An 18,523-nucleotide genomic window follows, 5' to 3' on the forward strand; every position below is an offset into this window, starting at 1 on the left:
TGGAAACCAGAGCTCTTTTATTTAATGTGGAACATAATCTCAAGAACCTCAGAAGCTATGGAGAAAGCATGGAGAGAGTGGGAAGAGTGACAGGCGAAGGCAATCACTGGAGTATTTGCATCTAATTTCTTGCCATGGCTGTGTTATGAATAGGACATAGCATTTTGGTTTGTAAGGCTTGAAAGAATGTCTGAGATTCCAAATTCATCACCATAGAGCAGCACAAATTCACTTTTATGAATAGAAATGACCTAAACAATATTTCAAAACTAAAATTGAGACCTGAATGGTAATAACAGTTGCTATATAAAGGTGCCTATTTTAATTACAGTCATACTTATTTTGTTTTTTGGTGCCAGTTCTGGGGCTTGAACTCAGAGCCTGGGCGCTGTCCCTGAAGTTTCCTGCTCAAGGCTAGCCCTCAACCACTTGAGTCACCACTGCTCCACTTGAGCTTTTTGGTGGTTCATTGAAGAGCTGAGCCGTAGAGACTTTCCTGTTCAGCTGTCTTTGAACCACAGTCTTCACATCTCAGCCTCCTGAGTAGGTTTTGTGACAGGTGTGAGCCACCGGCACCGGGCTGCAGTCATACTTTTAGGAATTTCTATGGCAAGAAGGATAATCTAGATACCCATCATTACACATCACACGCATTTTGTTTGGATTTGACGAACGAAATCCATATTTACATGCAAATTCAACGTAGTCTCCTGTTTGAGAATAAAGCTTTTGCCTTCCTTTCCACCTGAGTGTTAGGTTATGCTTTTCCATAATTTCTTCTGATATTACACATGCATCTACAGAAGAAGAAAGATCATAAACTATTACAATTCATCTCCAGAGACTGTTATATAGATACAACATTTTATATGCTTCAGGAATTCTTTCTCAACCCCCCCTTCTACACAACCTGTCAAAATACAGAGTTAAAAATAAAGATAAGGGCTGGGGATATAGCCTAGTGGCAAGAGTGCCTGCCTCGGATACACGAGGCCCTAGGTTCGATTCCCCAGCACCACATATACAGAAAACGGCCAGAAGCGGCGCTGTGGCTCAAGTGGCAGAGTGCTAGCCTTGAGCGGGAAGAAGCCAGGGACAGTGCTCAGGCCCTGAGTCCAAGGCCCAGGACTGGCCAAAAAAAAAAGATAAAATAGCAAGTAATGTCAAAATGAGGTATGTAATGGGCATCATTATGTCTTGTTGTGTCTGTTCATTTCATAGTACTAAGAGGTTTTCATTCTAGAAACTATCATGGCTGCTTTTGTTTAAGCTGGTGTCCGTGCTGGGCACAGTGGTTTGCACCTGTAATCCCAGTTACTCGGGTGATGGAGAGTGTGAGGACTGAGGATGACTGCCAACCAAAAGTTCATGAGACCACATCTCAGTCATCAAGCCGCCCAGGGATACTTCTAGCTAAGTGGCAGGTGGGAGGATGACAGTCTGTGTATGTAGCCTAGGGAAAAAAATATGAGACTGTCTGAAGAATCAATAAAACAAAAAGGGATGGAAGCATGGTTCAAGGGGTAGACTGCTTGTAAGAATGAAGCCCTGCTTTCAAACTCCAGTACCACATACCTCCTCTCCCCAATAAATAAAAATAAGAAAGAGAGAAAAAGATAAGAAATGAAATAGACTATAAAAATATGAGAACAATGAGAGAAATAGTTGATTTTGAAAAATTCTTTAGCTGGACTCGAGGAAAAAGAGAGAAGACCCAAATAAATTAAGAAAAAGATAGCAGAACCAATTCAGAAATTTAAAGGCTCGTTAAGGATTACTACGAAAAAACATGCTAACAAATTGGAAAACCTATTAGACATTGATGTTCCTGGATACTTGACTACGAAAATTGAACCACAGCAACATAAAAACCTGAGTAGAATAGCACTAAGAAATAGAAGTGAATCAGTAATAAAATCTCCCAGCAAAGAAAAGCTCTAAAACAGATAGCTTTACTGATTTTTCCAGAGTCTTGAGGAATTCATACCATCTGTTTTCCAGTTATTAGTAATAACTGGAAGTAAAGGGGCCCTTCCAGACTCCTTTGATGAAGCCTGTGTTACCCTGTTACCAAACAAGACAAGGATACACCACAGCAGCTACAGCCATTGAAGGACAGTAACCTTGCTGGGCAGAGACACACACATCCTCATAAAGGCACTAGAAAAGCTATTTCAATTGAGAGTCCTCAGAATCCTTCACCACAATCAACTTGCTTCCATTCCAGATGGCTCAACGCATGTAAAGGAATGAACATCAAGTGTCACATCCACAGGACAATACAGGGTATGCGATGATCTCAACAGATGCAGAGAAGGTATGACATAAAATTGAGCATTCCATTCTAGTGAACGCCCTGAGTGATTCAAGCATAGAGAGATCATACCTCCGCACAGTAAGGGCTAAACACGGCAAACTCACAGCCAATGGGGAAAGGCTGTGAGGACTTCCTCTAAGATCCAGAACAAGATAAGTGTGTCTACTTCCCTGCTCTTAGCTCACAGAGTTCTAAAGCTCTACTAGAGCAGTCAGGGAGAAAAAGCACACACAGAGGAAAGGGGAAGTCAAAATGTTCCTGCCCAGAGATGATACAAAAATTCTATGCTCCACGAAGACTTAAGAGATGCTAATGAAACCAATAAGATAACAAGATATCAAATCAATATCCAAAACAATTTGATTCTTTTCTAGAGATGGGTAGCAAATTTGCTGAGAAAGAAAGCAATTCCATTCACAATAACAGCAAAGTGTCCCCCACAGCTTGATACTAAGTCTAATAAAAGACCTACCATACAATTTATATAAACTGATTAAAGAAACCAAGAGCCAGTAAACCCCAAAACAAATGACACACCCCTATATTCATGGATTAGAAAAATTAATATTGGTATGTGTCCCTGCTACCTGAAGTAAATTACAGACTCATTGCCATACTTAACAAAATTCCAATGGCTAGATAACTAAAGAAAATGATCCTAAAATTCAGAGAGAAAACGTAAAAGACAAAATAGTCTAAGGAATTTTGAGCAGAAGATGGGAGTTGGAGATTTCAAGATACATTGCAGAGCATGGCATTTGTGACAGACAGATTAATGGAATACAATAGAGACTCCAGGACAGATAGACAATCCATGGAGCAGAATCTAGAAATATACCAATGAATCTTTATGGGATTGATTCTTAACCAAGTTTCTAAAACATCCATTGGAGAAAGAGCAACCTTTTCAATAAATAGTGCCGGGGAAATTGGGCATCAACATGATGGAGGCCTGACTCCTTTCGTTCCAGAAAACAGTCACCTCTAGGTAGGTCTCAGATCTGACTGTAACCCTGGAAACTAAAAACTACAAACAGAAGTTCTTAAGGAATCGCTTCAAGACATTGGACAAGAGAACTCTTATTTGTATAAGACTGTAGAAACTAAAGAAGCAAAACCAGAAATGGATTAATGGAATCCCATCTAACCAAAAGATTCTGCAAACCAATGAAATAGTGAACAAAATAAAAGGACAGCTGACTGGATGGAAGAAACTATTTTTTAGCTATTCATCTGACAGAGAGTTAATACCCAGATTAGGAAAAGAATTCAAAAGTGCAGAGCAAAAATGCAAGTAGTCAAATTAACAATTGGGTAAATTGATCTAAACAGAAATTTGTAAAAAAAGGCATACAAATGACCAATAAATATATGGAAAAAAATATCACCTGGGGAAAATTAGCCATCCAGGAATGGCAAATCAAAAATCACAATGTAATATCATACCCACTACTTAAAATGGCTATTAGTTTTGAAAAAGGAAAGAAAAATCACCTAAAAAATAACAAGTGCTGATGAACTTGTAGAAGAAAAAGGATCTCCTATTATCCACAGGGAGAATGTAAGCGTAATTTAGTAGACTCGTGGAGACTATGGAGATTCCTCAAAAAAGGTAAATAATACATCTACCCAACACAATCCACTTATCTTTGTTCTACGTGTATACCTAAAGGCAATAAAATATTTATACCCAAATCTTCCTACCCACGAACCGCTATACCTAGCAACCAAGATATGGACTCAGCCTAAGTGTACCGAGAACAATAACGTCCATGTGGTGATTTGTACAATGGAGTGTCAATGGAGTATTCAACCATTAAGTAGAACTAAATCTTGTCATTTTTTTGCTGAAATGGAGGATATTACTGGTGTGAAACAAGCTAGACATGGAAGCACAAGTGCCAAGTATGGAGAACAATTAAACACACACACACACACACACACACACACCCCTGAGACCAGAAGGTGGAAGGGTGATTGGAAGAGGATGGGGAGTGTGTGTGTGTGTGTGTGTGTGTGTGTGTGTGTGTGTGTGTGTGCAGGGGCAGAGGTTGATGAAGGGCAAGTTGCCTGTGATCAGCTCCAAGGTGTTTCTCCATCTAGAAGCAGCTCACAAGGACTCCCATGTTAACAGGATGGTCCATCCATGTTCACCAAATCGGGGCAGTTAAAAATGAAGCTATTCCACTAGGAGGATGTGCAGTGCCTACCAAAGACCCAGGGTTCCTGGGTCTTTCCTGCCCCTGAGCACTGTCCCAGGAGCACTGCCGCTGACTTACGCAAGCACTTGGGCGGCTCGGACCACGCCCCGTTTCTGCAGGTGATCTTCCTGTTTCCCTGCAGCTGATACAATGACTGACACTGGTACTCCACCTCGGCGAGGGGCGGGTACACCGGGAGCGGGAAGGAGGTGATGTCGCCATTGTCGATGGGCGGAGGGGCCTGGCACTTCCCCGTGGAATCTAGGAAAGGTTTCCTTGGTTACTGAGAGGCCACATCAGTGTACTTCATCAACAACAATTAAAAAATGGAATCAAAGTAAAAGTAGGCAAAAATGCTAGGCAAATGTCATTGTTAAAAATGCAATATAAAATCCACTTTAACAACAATTAATAAAATAGAATCAAAGCGAAAGAAGATCCATAAATATTACGCAACCATTAATTTTCAAAACTGTAAATGGGAGATACAGTATCCTCACTGTTGGTTTTCCATCTTCCCTGAACACTCCATATTGGAGTGCAAATGGCTAAGTGGCCAGCCTTACTTATATATAAGTACAGTCAATTCTATTTCAAGATAGGATGATCTTGGGCATTGAAAAATAATTTATACCTTGAAATAGAATTTATACATGGAAGATGAACAAATTTATACCATATTGCATGATCCACCTTCAACTGCCCAGTCTATATCCCCTAATGGATCGGACAGGACTGTCAAACCTATACAAACGTATACAACCAGTTATTCTTCAAGAAACAACAATGTCTTAGCATTTAAAAGGAAGAATTTCCCCTGGTTGTAATTTTGTCTTTGATTTGCGTGAATCTTCCTTAAAAAAAAAATACAGAATTCTAGGCTCCATTTACACGAAGAACAAAGACTTCAGCCATACTATTTCATTTGAATTTTTTTTTCCAGCGAGAATGACTTCGCTTTGTTTTTCTTTCATCCACAGTTCATGTTTCAGACAACCAGGCAGACGATGGGCTAGCTGGCACCGCACCTTTGCACTGAGGAGCCTCTGTCCAGGTTCCGTTCAGACACATGACTTCCACTTCCCCAAACATCTCAAAGGGCTTGTTACATTCATAGCGCACTCTGTCCCCAGGTAGGTATTTATCCATCTGTCTGGACAGCATAGTAGCATTTCCCACTTCCGGTGGGTTCACACAGGAATTATCTAAATAGAAATAAAAAGGACAGTATTCACCTGGGGTTCGTTTTGTATTTTGCAACCTAAATTAACACATCATACCAAGGAAGCCACAGCATTAATTTGAAATAAAAATTCAGGTGCAGGTATTTGAATCCCCTTTCTGTCTTTCAACACAACACAGATTTTTTTTTTCCATCTTTAAGATGAGTTGAAACAAATCCTTTCCTGGATGTTTTTCATTGTAGCTTATACATTAATATTACAAGTTATATAAATTCTATTTAAAAAAAACAGAATAAGGAGATTCTGTGGCCTCAGCCTTCAGTTTTTAAGCACCTTTATTATTAGTTGTAATTTTAGCCCCTTAAAATAAACACAAAGAAGTATTTATTTGGGGAATGATTCAGTAATTAAGAATACAAGAGTTCAAAAAAGGTGGGCAGGATGATACAAAAATCTCTCACTGGAGACACTAGAAAAATACCAGAAAAATAAATTATAACGGTAAAAACAACTTTTTAATAACTTATTTACAATCATTTAAGGAGACTAGAATGCACAATGTAGAATTCATTGAAGTTTTAAGTATATTGTTAACAATGAATCAGTAGCAAAAGTTTCCAAACTGAGATGTGCACGAAGCCCCCTCAGGCACTTGGTAAAATAGTTTCAAGATCCCACTTCCTGTTTATCCTGTAGGTCTAAAATGAGCTTAGGAATTATGATCGACAAATGGAAAGATGATGATGTTGGTTCAGGGACCACATTTTGAGAACTACGAGATTCACCATTAGATAATGAGTTCCACTTATGTTAAATATAAATCTACTTTGTTTTGGCCTAAAAATTAGTCTATACCTACGGTTAATGGTATAAATGAGCCTCCTCTCCCACCGCCCCCCCCCCCCCCCAAGTTCTAGGGCCTGTACTCAGGGCCTGGGCACTATCTGCAAGCTTTGTCATTCAAGGCTGGTGCTCTACCACTTGAGCAACAGCTCCACTTCCAGATTTTTGGAGGTCAATTGGAGATTAAGAGTTCACAGACGTTCTTACTTGTACTGGCTTTGAGCCAAGAGCCTCAGCTCTAAACCTACAGAGTAGCTAGCTAGGATTGCAGGCGTGTGGTACTGGCGCCCAGCTATGAAAGGCCTATGAAAATACCTTTGCATGTCGGCTTTCCTATCCACTTGCCGTTAATACACATGACAGTATTGGATCCATTCAACTGGTACAATGGTGGGCATTTGTAAGTCAGTTGTTCCCCTGACCTGTACACGGCCTTCTTCCGTTCTGCGAGTATGGCAACATCGAATGTGGGTGTGTCGAAACAGTCCGTTCCTAGAGGAGAAAAATGTCGTGTTTCCGTCACTCAAAAGCACACAATATGCTTATACTCTAAAAGAGCATGCAGAACGAATGTATCTACACGTAGAGCCAACGAACCCCACGCGGTAGATTTCTCACAGCTTAGCAGAAGGTGCTCGCAGTTTTGACTTAGGTGTGTTGAAATGTCCTCAGTGTACTGAAAGTGTAAGTGGAGAATGATTTTTGGATGCCTGGAGGACTCATAGTTGTTGGGGTGTTGGACATCACAACTTTTATTTTTTATTTTGTTGTTGTTGTTGTTGTTGCCAGTCCTGGGGCTTGGACTCAGGGCCTGAGCACTGTCCCTGGCTTCTTTTTGCTCAAGGCTAGCACTCTGCCACTTGAGCCACAGCACCCCTTCTGGCCACTTTCTGTATATGTGGTGCTGGGGAATTGAACCCAGGGCCTCATGTATAGGAGGCAAGCACTCTTGCCACTAGACCATATCCCCAGCCCCTGGCCATCACAACTTTTAGATTTAAGTTATTTCCCCTCCATTCCTGGCACCGAGATTATGTATCTACAGTTTTTGTTGCTGTTACATGTAAGTTATTTATAAGGACTGCCTTAAATTCTGAGGAAATGTGGATCAGTAGTGAGATTGCTAATAAACTATGTGCAAATGGAATAATGAGATTAGTGAGTAGGGGCAAGACAGGCTACAGCAGTGGAGTCAAGAATCCGTTTCAGGAGATGTTGAAGGTTCACACCACATCATGTGAAGATGAACTATTTTTTTTTTCCATAATGTCACCGAGTAAAAAATAACCCAGATAATCATAATTAATCCATAGCAAATTCTCTGCCAGAATCCAGGGCTCTCAAGAGAAATTTTAAGACATTCTAGAATCACTGCTACTTTTTTGCAGGCATCATTTACAGGTCCAGCTGGGTTATGTAACGTAGAAAGTACTGAAATGCACTGTACTTATGCATCTGGGCGGGGTAGACCATTTTCCTCCTACGCATTTAATAAACGAAGGTCCATCAAATCCAAAGCCGTCATAGCAGTCGTAAGTGACTTCTTCTTGGTATTGATAGCTGTCTGCGTGGTGAGACACAACACCGTTCTCAATCGGAGGTGGAGCCACACAAGGGAGTCCTAAAAACACCACCACAAACACCAACCCATGTTTCAGTAGGTCACAAATCCAATTCACCCTCCCAGTGTCGCCTTTAGCAGTTGGGGGGGGATTAGCTAAAACCTCTGAGGAGCCATTGCTGAGTCGGTATGAGTGTCACAAGCTCCTCTGTCAGGACTGGGCAGCTGTGACCCTCAGACCTCAGCTTCTGGAGAAGCTAGGATGACAGTGTGAGCATCAAGACCCTTCATAAAAGCATCACACACTATCAAAAAATCAGAAGAGACACGGTGGGGAAAGAGCACTAACATATATCATAAAATCTGATGTCTGGGCAAATGTTGTGACTCACGTGCATTGGTCAATTCGAATGAACGACCCATTTCATCTTCCCCATGCATTTAAGAAACTGACTCTATCACGAATCGATAAAATGAACCGAATTACTGTTGACTCCATTACGCGAAATACGTTGTGTTCACAAACTACTTCGGTGAGTGGCAACTCCCTACTTGCAGAAAGTAATATTAATAAACACCTTTTTTAAAAAAAAAGCACTTGGAAATGTGAATAGCCACTTAGCATCAGGAAACAAAACTAATTTTTTTTTAATAAAAAAGTATTTTAGTGGCAAAACAAAGATTTTCACGGGGCTGGGAATGTGGCTTAGTGGCAGAGTGCTTGCCTAGCGCATGCATGAGGCCCTGGGTTTGATTCCTTGGTACCACATAAATATAATACATGAATAAAAAATTAAAAGAAATGCTTTTTATATGCAGGCATTTAAATTACTCCCTCTGCTGCTTGTCACCCTAGATTCATGTTCATCATTTGTGCCCAGACTCAGAGCCTTGGGGTCTCTCTCCCCCCTCTCCCTCTCCCTCTCTCCCTCCCTCTCCCTCTCCTTCTCCTTGTCCCCCCTCTCCCTCTCCCCCCTCTTCCTCTCCCCCTCTCCCTCTCCCCCCTCCCTCTCCCTCCCTCCCTCTCTCCTTTCCCTCTCTCCCTCCCCCCTCCCCCTCCCCTCTCCTTCCCTCCCTCTCTCCCTCTCCCTCTCCCTCTTCCTCTCTCTCTCCCGCTCCCTCTCCCCCTCTCCCTCTCTCTTTCTCTCTTTCTCTATCTCCCTCTCTCTCCCTCTCCCTCTCCCCCTCCCTCTCCTCCCCTGTCTCCCTCTCTCCCTCTCTCCCCCCTTCTCCCCCTCCCTCCCCCTCTTCCCCTCCCCCTCTTCCCCTCCCCCTCTTCCCCTCCCCCTCTTCCCCTCTCCCTCTCCCCCTCCCTCTTCTCCCCTGTCTCCCTCTCTCCCTCTCTCCCCCCTTCTCCCCCTCCCTCCCCCTCTTCCCCTCTCCCTCTCCCCCTCCCTCTCCCTCCCTCCCCCTCTCTCTCTCCTCTCCCTCTCTCCCCCTTGCCCTCTCTCCCTTTCCCCCTCCCCCTCTACCCTCCTTCCCTCCTTCTCTCCCTCTCCCTCTCCCCCCTCTCCCTCTCTCTTTTTCTCTCTCCCTCTCCCTCTCCCCCCTCTCCCTCTCTCCCTCTCCCCCCCCTCTCCCTCTCTTTCTCTCTCCCCCCTTCCTCTCTCTGCCAGTCCTGGGCCCTGGACTCAGGGCCTGAGCAGCGGCAGGCAGGGCCTCGCGTACGCGTGGCCAGCGCTCTCCCCCACCCGGCCACGTCCCCAGCCCGCTGGGTGGTGCGGGGTGCGGGGTGCTGGGCGTCTCAGCCTCCTTACCCACACACTGGGGCGGGGGGCTCCACTTCCCCATGTGGCACGTGGTCCCCTCCTCCCCGGAGATCCGGAAGCCGTCGTCGCAGTCGTAGTGGACCTTGGTGCCGTGCGGGTAGGGCTGGGGGGCTGGCTCCTGCTCCTCCCCGTCTGCGGAGGGGGCGGGGGCGGGCGGGCGGGGAGCCCCTCGGGGGGCCCCGTAGTCGATGCCGGGTGGCGGCTGAGCGCATCCGATTTTCTCTGCACCGTGGAATCATGGTCAGGCGCCAGGCGCGCGCGGCCAGGGCGCGCGAGGGGCGAGGGTGGTGTCCCCGATGGTACCCGCGGGGCTGGGGCTCGCGTGACGGTGGACGGGGAGGGCTGGGCTGGGGTGGGGGGGATACTGACCCACGCAGCGCGGCACGGCCTGCCAGCGCCCGGCGCGGCACAGCAGCTCCCCCGCGCCCGGGCTCAGGTAGGCGTCCAGGCAGAGCACGGCCACCGTGGCCCCGTCGCGGTACTGGACGGTGGTGTCCAGGGCGTGCGCGTTGGGGATCTGCGGAGGGGGCGGGCAGGGCGGGCGCTCCACCTCCTCTGCAACGACCACGGGGACACCCACCCAGGCCCGCCGGGTTAGGATAAGCCGTCCATCCATCCGTCCATCCATCCGTCCCCGCGCCCCGACGCCCCTTCCGGGCGGATTAAGCGAAAGGAACACCTGTGCTTGGTGACGGATCTGTGATGAATTGGTGACCCTAAGCGTTCACTATGCCCACCAGCAATGGATGCCGTGGAGTTCGAAAGAGGTTGCTTGCCAGGCTCCTACCATTTGCTAACATGCGCGCTCTGTTTGGGAATAGATAAATGGTAGGCACCCAAGGTCCCGGTTACACAGCCCGCAGAAAGGAGGGCTGAGGCCCACGCGCCCTGGTGTCTGTGTGGAACGGGGTCACTGCGCGTGCGGTGGAGGCTTGGAATCTGTGCCTCGCCTGGCTGAGGGGAGACTCCATGCATCTGGATCATTTGGACTCCTTCGTAAACTTTATTTTTTTTTTCCTCCGGATCTGTTTTTTCTCCTGCGTTGTATACTTCACTGCATTCAGAGCTGCCTGCCGAGGACTGTATGTCTTCCCAATTGTTAAATATTGAATATTGTATTATCAATTCAGGGAGGTTTTTGACCAAATACATTTTGACAGTTCTTAATAACTTCAATTTTTAAAATTTCCACTTAAGGCAACATGGCCTATATTTTATTAATAATATTTTCTCCTTTTTTTCCCCCCTTAACACTAGGGTGGTGAAATACATGTAATAGACTTGACTTGAAAATGTTATGTGAGTGTATTCTGGATATTCAGAATTAGGATTAAATATTGAGGCCAATGAGGTAAGGCACACAAAAATTAGGAAGAGTAAAACAAACACAGAAAGCACACAGACTGGAATGAACTTTGCTACCCAGCTGCAATTGGAGGTGTCAATATTATATCTTCAGATGGCAGCTTGTCAAGAATTCAAGGTGGGTAGAAACAAACAGATGGATGACTACATAGATGGATTATTAATGACATATAAATCATACACACATACATATGTACATATATAAGCATGTATGTCCAATAAAGGAATCTGAAACATTGGGACTTCATAGTGATGAGCACGTATGTCCATATGTTGATTTACAGTTCCTATATTTGTGTTTTTGTACTACCAGTGCCTAACAAATATGGTGCAATTAGTATTTAGAAGTAGTGATTTGTTTCTTAGTTATCTTGTTTAAGTATTTCTATTAGTAAGCAGCTTTTTTTTTTTTTTTAAACCACTGCGTTTACAAGTTAGGAACAATGTGATGCAGGTTAGAGGAGGTGAATGTGAACTTACTTGTGCAGATCGGTTTAGGCTCCCATGCTCCATTCATACAGACTGTTTGTTCTTGCTTCCCGTGGCAGCTGTACTTTAGGATGTGGTCATGAGGAAACTCCTGATTTTCTGATTGATTTGCCTCAGATATAACAATCCTGGGTGGTGCTCTGCATGTCCTAAGTTGGTCTGTTGCTGTAACAATGAAAGTATTTCCATGAAAAACCCAATTACAAGAAGCCAGTCAACTATTACACAAAACTGGGCCGTGGAGTCCATGTCTAATGAAACAGTGATTGATGCCAAACCCATGTTTCTGATCACAACGCCAATCATGTACCTGAAATGTCAGGGACAATATCTGACACGAAGATTCTTTATGCTGGAAGAACATAGATGTTTACTTTCTCAGGTGGTCTACCCAGTACATGATCACCACAGGATCAACGCACTACAAATTTTTGATCTCTGAAACTGTTTTCATTCATTCGTTTCCTGATTATGAAGACCACTGTTATTTGCACACACAATGATAAAGTAGGATTATAAATCATCAAGCCATTATTTATGAGAACAGCATGTATCTTTTAAGGAGAAGTCATGTAATAGGAAAACTACATCTAAGATATATGGTATATGAATATTTGAACAGATGTTTTTATATGTCTATCAGAGAGATAGAGAGGGGAAAGAAATGGAGAAAGTAAAGGGGAGGGAGAGAGAGAGAAAACTAGAGACAAAAACTTAGAATAAGAAATCAGTTCTTTGTGTGCTAGGACTTAAACTCAGAGCCTCAAGCTCTCACTTGGCTGATTTTGCTCAAGACCAACAGTCTACCAATGAGCTACTACTCTACTTCTGGCTTTTTGCTTGTTAACTGGAGTTAAGAATCTCATGGATTTTTCTGTCCAGGTTGGCTTTGAACCATGATCTTGAGATACCAGTCTCTAGAGTAGCTAGGATTACAAGTATGAACCACCACCCAGCAGGAAATTGGGTTCTTAAAATCATGATGTTTTCTCTTTAAAGTCTTGGCTAATGTTGTAAGAGGTTATTTCATACATCAGATCATTCTATAATCCTATAACATTATCCTGTCATAGTAATAAAATTAATACTATTTCTCTTATGAGTTAAATATGGACCATAGAAGCTTCAAATGTACCACATACTTCAATTACTTGGTGAATGTGAGAGTTCTTTCTGAATCTGAGAAAATATCAGTGTAGGTCACTGAAAATAATGGTTATTAATAATTTAGAAAGTTGAGTCTTGTGAACATGAAGCAAGAAAATATAAACAACCTGCCAAAGCACAGTAATGGTATTGTGAGCCACTGTTAGGGAAAAAATGAAGTAGGCAAATTCAAAGTACACAAGAAACCTGAAAATCAGTCTCCTACTTAGGCCAAGTCCAGGTTGTTGAGCAAGACAAAAAACAAGAGGTGGGGACTGGAGGGAGAGGCCCGGTCAAGGGCATTGGTGGTGGTGGTGATGGGATCTGTCAGGATTGCATTGTTAATTGGTGTTAAATGAACACACTGAAAGTGTGAGGAAGCTTGATTAGTGGAAATGCCAAGTGTGGATCGGAGCAAAACTAGGAGTGCAGAGGTGAATGGCCGCTAAGTACGGGGAAGAAGAAATGACCAGCGAAGTGCATGTTGTGTTAGAAGACAGCAGGAAGGGTGAAGGGTTTTCATGTCTGATTTGAGCTGGGAGTTTTAGCTGTTATGAAATGAGCTGAACTTACTTGTTGAAAAAGAAAAGGCAATTGACAAGCTTAGGTTGTAAAACACTGAACACACAAAAAAGTATGTTTAGCAAAAGAAAGTTAAGATAAGGGTTCCAAATCAGTATTTTAAAATTCATTCAGCAAACTTTCTTGAATGTGTGCTGTGTATCAATCAGACATTCCAGAACAAAGCAGGCGTATCTCTATCCTCAAAGAGCTGCATGCTTCCAGGATTAATGTCTAGAAATCCAGTGAATGAATGAGACTGGGAAGCAAAGACTCTCTGAAGGAAAGACCCAGGGTCGTCTGGGAAATAATCCAGGCCAAGGGGAAAAGGAAATGCTAGCCTCCATCCTTCCCACGAGTAATGAATCACTGAGATTCAGGTTCCTGAGCTGAGTGAAATCCCTCGTGAGATGTTTCCAACTCAGGCTTCCTGAATTATAGGTCTGGCAGAAAACAATAGCGTTGGGCCCATCTTTTGCTACACCACAAAGAATTTGATCATTTATCCTTGCTAGAATCTTTGAGACCCAGAGAAACAAAAGGTGTACGATGGTTTCCCTCATGTGTGGTAAATAGAATGTGTCTATAAAATTATAAGTAAACAGGTTGAGTGGCATACAAGTGATTACAAATGAATGAACTGAAGTATAACAGACGCTATAGAGACGTCCAATATAACCTTTTTAGAAAGACTAGGTCAAAAACCTAACAAAATCCATACCAGAAAATGGGTACATCCAAGAGGAGGTGAAGCCAGGGGAGGAGGTAGACAAATTGAGGGCGGGGTGGGGGGGGGTAGGGGAGAGAATGCAGTCAAGGGTTGAAGGGGGTTGAGTAGGTTGAAGGGGGCCACACCGATCAAGACGCCCTGGATTGATAAACTGCTTTGCTGTGGGGCACCTCCTTTGTGCAGGTTCTTAAAGGTTATACAATCAGCGTGAAAAAGAAGCTACGAGAGAATAATGATTCCTAAGAGAGAGAGTATCGTGTCGGTGTATTTTTACTTTCTGAGGCCTGAAAACAACAAAGATAGTAAGATAGCATGTTCACATTTTCTTGATAACTGGGATTCATAGTTTGATCATATAACAACTTATAAAATCTGAATTGACAACTGGTAAAGATAAACTCTATGAACACCGTGGGCAGAAATGTAAAATTCTGTTTTTGTTTTTTTTTGCCAGTCCTGGGCCTTGGACTCAGGGCCTGAGCACTGTCCCTGGCTTCTTTTTGCTCAAGGCTAGCACTCTGCCACTTGAGCCACAGAGCCACTTCTGGCCATTTTCTATATGTGTGGTGCTGGGGAATCGAACCCAGGGCTTCATGTATACAAGGCAAGCACTCTTTACCACTAGGCCGTATTCCCAGCCCAGGAATGTAACATTCTATGTGGAAAGTTTTTATTGTCTTCTGCTGTTGATATATTGAGTTATAAAAACAAAAAAAAAAGGTTTTCTGGATTCTTTATATTTAAGCCTAGAGATGTTGAAGCACACCACGAAGTTAGATCTAGAGACGTAAATGGCTCGACGACGCAAGGCTTAATCTGCACTAAGGGTTGGGGGTGGGAAGCATGTTCTCACCAACGCACTGAGGAAGTCGGGTCCACACTCCACGCACGCACGTGACTGTCGTCTTCCCCACCAGCGTGAAGGCTTCTCTGCACTGGAACTCCGCCGAGTCTCCGTGGTGGAAGGGAGGCTCTGGGGCCTGGACGTAGCCATGGTCCAGCTCAGGAAGGTCGCCACACGTTCTGTTCTCCTCTGGGAACATTTTATGCAAATGTGTTTATGAGTAAGACATCATGTCTATGCTTAGGTGAATATAGAATTGTTTACGTTTATGTACTATTATTATTATTTTTTTTATAGGAACTGGGGCATGAACTCAGGGCCTTGAGCTCTCATTTTGCTTTTCCGCTAACGGGTGCCACCCTTCCACTGGAGCGCACACCTCCACTTCAGGGTTTTTTTTTTTGCTGTTTAATTAGAGATCAAAGTCTTTAAGATGTGTCTTCCTGGGCTGGCTTTGAGCTAGGATCCTCAGATCTCATCCTCCCTAGTAGTTACAACAACAGGTGGTAGTCACTGATGCCCAGCTAAATATGAATACTTGAAATTACCAATGCATATTGGCAGGGTTGTCCATTCTCCATCCACGCATTGGATCTTCTCCGGTCCCTTCGTGAGAAACCTAGAGTTGCAGGTATATTCCACCAGGTCTCCATGTGCGTATTCGTCTCTCAGGGGTCCTTTCGCTTCCCCGTTGAGGAGCTTGGGAGGAGGACCACAGGGCTGGACAGTATCTACAGCAGAAGTACTGAGTCAGTCATGCTGTGTTCTCTAGTTTACCACTTTCAAAGCCTAGTGGAATGGAATAGTTTTCTTTTGGAAATCTACTAGTTACACACTTGATTACAGCCTGCTTCATTAAAAAGAAGATTTACATTTCATTTGTGTTGAAATCAAATGTTGATTCCTATTATCTGTATTTGATTCATATCTGTCTTTGATTCATATTGTTTCTATTGAAATAGCATTAGAGGTATGTGCAAGGCTTTAGGTATGCTGAACAATCTAGATGCTTTCAGGATGCATGAAAATTTGTCTTCGAACACACACACATACAAGTAAATATATTAATTTTTATAATCTAATGTTCTTTAGAATGCTCTTTTGAAAGGGCATCATCTCTGAGGAAGGTATTTGATGAATATATTTTACTTTGATTCACCAATACACACTGCTGAATTAATTTAATTTTTTAGGCATGCTCAGCAAAGCCTGAGATAAATCGTAAACTATATGAATTCTGCACTATTAATAGTGGAAGTGTGGGCACCCTGAAAGGAAACAAAAACAATCTCTCTACCCAACCACGGTATTTCAGGTGTAAGTACTCCAATGTGTGTTTCCAGGAAGAAAGAAACAAACGGCGATTCCCTTAATAAGTGAACACACATGTCCATCACGGATGTGTCTGATAATGCAGTAGGTTATACACACGCTGGAGGACGACAGAGGACTTAAGAGAGGAAAAGGAAGAGCTGCTTGCCGTTCGGAAGGCAAGGTCTCGTGTCCTCATCGATGAGGAGGTGCTCACCTTTACACACTGGAATCTTGGGGGACCACCCAAAGTGGTAGCACTGCACGGAATCGGGCCCGACTCTCTTAAGTCCTAGCCGGCAGGAGAATTTCAACACGTCTCCAACTTTATATTTTTCTTTTCTGGGCTCAGCATTTAACAACTTGTCCATTTGGGGAATTTTGCATTCTCTTTCTTTTTTTTTTAAAGAAAGAATAAAAAGGAAGAAGATTTAATGAGAATACAGATTCAGTCATTGGCCAAGTGGATTTCATCTTTGTCATGAACCTGGGAGGTAGGTGCTGGATGGACAAAGCGGAACTTTGCCTTACAGAATATCCACACTGGGTTTCACTCCGGAGGACAGGAAGGGAGCCATGACTCATTGGTCCTGACTAGCGATCTGCCAGTTCATGCTTCTGGCTGATTTATTTATTTACAATTCACCAAAGTTAGAAAAGCAAAGAGTTGCTCTGGGATCTGTGGAGTTTAACTCTCGAGGTGAAAGACGGAAAGAAGCAACGGGGAACTTGTGACCAGACATAGCCCGGCAATGAGTTTCCAGTTTTCAATCACTGAAAAGCCTATTTACTTTCAGGATAACAAAGGCAATGATACTCTAATCAGAACTTTGCTGTATATGGTCCATAGTGACCCATGTTATGCATTTGATTTTTCGCTCATTTGTTTTTTGAGGCTGTGTTTTGTGCTAGAGCTGGCCTCAAACTCAGAATCCTTCTTGCCCACTCTCCTGAGTTCTGGGAGCAGGTTGTGCTTGGCTAATAAATTCTTTTAGAAGCACATTAGTATCTTTGGCCTTCAAACCATCCTACATACATTCAGTCACCATCTACATTAAATCAGAAAAGAAAGACCATCCATTTATTATTATCATTTACAAAGATATCCAGAAAAAATTAAATGTTTGAACTAGAACACATAAAAATCTATTTCTTAGTCTGGAAAAATGTTTCTGAAAACACAAAGAGCACTTACCATAGCAGGAAGGGGTATCGGACCAGCCGTGGTGCTCACAAACGATGGAACCTTTGACTTTTTTATATTTGTTTTCATATCCACTATGACATACATAGTCCAACTTGTCATTGAGTTTAAACCACGAGGCATTATTTTTGGATCTGGCATGCTCAAACACTGGCTTTTCACAAGATTCTAACACACAACAAAATTGAGAATTTCATTCCTAATGGTGTTTGAGGGTTGGAGTAATTTTCACAGTAAGAACAGAAGGCTTTATGGATTAGCATATGCTAGCAAATTAAGTACTGTACCAAATAAGGACAGTATTTGTTACTATATAGTTGTTATATTCTTATATATACCATATGAAACATAAATGATATGATAATTATATTAATTACATTAATTAATTAAGGTATGTATCAGTGAGAATGGAATACTATAAATGAAAAACATTTATGCATAACTTTTTTCAAATCACCTAAACTCTGAAAAAATTTGATTTTTTTCCTCAATTTTGCCACATTTATGCATCTATTTCATACTAGGATTAAAGTAAGTAGGCCATCCTGGATGTATACCACATTTTTAATGCATCTATAACAGTATTTTGTGCCACTAATGTAACAGACTTTACCTGTTGTGACATAAAGAAAAAAGTCGGTTACTTGAATTTTTTATTTATTTATTTTTGCCAGTCCTGGGGCTTGGACTCAGGGCCTGAGCACTGTCCCTGGCTTCTTTTTGTTCACTGCTAGCACTCTGCCACTTGAGCCACAGTGCCACTTCTGGCTGTTTTTCTGTATAAGTGGTGCTGGGGAATCGAACCCAGGGCTTCATGTATACAAGGCAAGCACTCTTGCCACTAGGCCATATCCCCAGCCCCAGTTAATTGAATATTTTAAAAAACATCAATGCATTTATAATATAAGACAGATTTATTTCATAGTAAGGAAGTCTCATGATGGATTATTGATTGTAATTTGGTAAAAAAAATAAGTTCCATATGAGGACCATTTTTC

The 18,523-nt window shown here is 42.8% G+C and overlaps 1 protein-coding gene across 1 annotated transcript in view; it reads right to left on the minus strand.

Annotated features, from left to right (window-relative positions):
* Positions 1-469: 469 nt before the first annotated feature.
* LOC125359599 (complement factor H-like) overlaps positions 470-18,523 on the minus strand; it is a 49,513-nt gene continuing 31,459 nt past the window's right edge. Inside the window, exons 11-22 of the mRNA XM_048357402.1 lie at positions 17,517-17,693; positions 16,539-16,715; positions 15,559-15,741; positions 15,020-15,199; positions 11,721-11,894; positions 10,245-10,430; positions 9,864-10,097; positions 7,993-8,166; positions 6,861-7,037; positions 5,547-5,723; positions 4,597-4,779; positions 470-797 (exon numbers count right to left, since the gene is read on the minus strand). Coding sequence (XP_048213359.1) covers positions 595-797; positions 4,597-4,779; positions 5,547-5,723; positions 6,861-7,037; positions 7,993-8,166; positions 9,864-10,097; positions 10,245-10,430; positions 11,721-11,894; positions 15,020-15,199; positions 15,559-15,741; positions 16,539-16,715; positions 17,517-17,693 — 2,225 coding nt within the window. The 3' untranslated portion in view covers positions 470-594. The remainder of the gene's footprint in view (positions 798-4,596; positions 4,780-5,546; positions 5,724-6,860; positions 7,038-7,992; positions 8,167-9,863; positions 10,098-10,244; positions 10,431-11,720; positions 11,895-15,019; positions 15,200-15,558; positions 15,742-16,538; positions 16,716-17,516; positions 17,694-18,523) is intronic.

Source organism: Perognathus longimembris, chromosome 11, assembly GCF_023159225.1.
Source record: "Perognathus longimembris pacificus isolate PPM17 chromosome 11, ASM2315922v1, whole genome shotgun sequence".
In the NCBI taxonomy this organism is placed as follows: domain Eukaryota; kingdom Metazoa; phylum Chordata; class Mammalia; order Rodentia; family Heteromyidae; genus Perognathus; species Perognathus longimembris.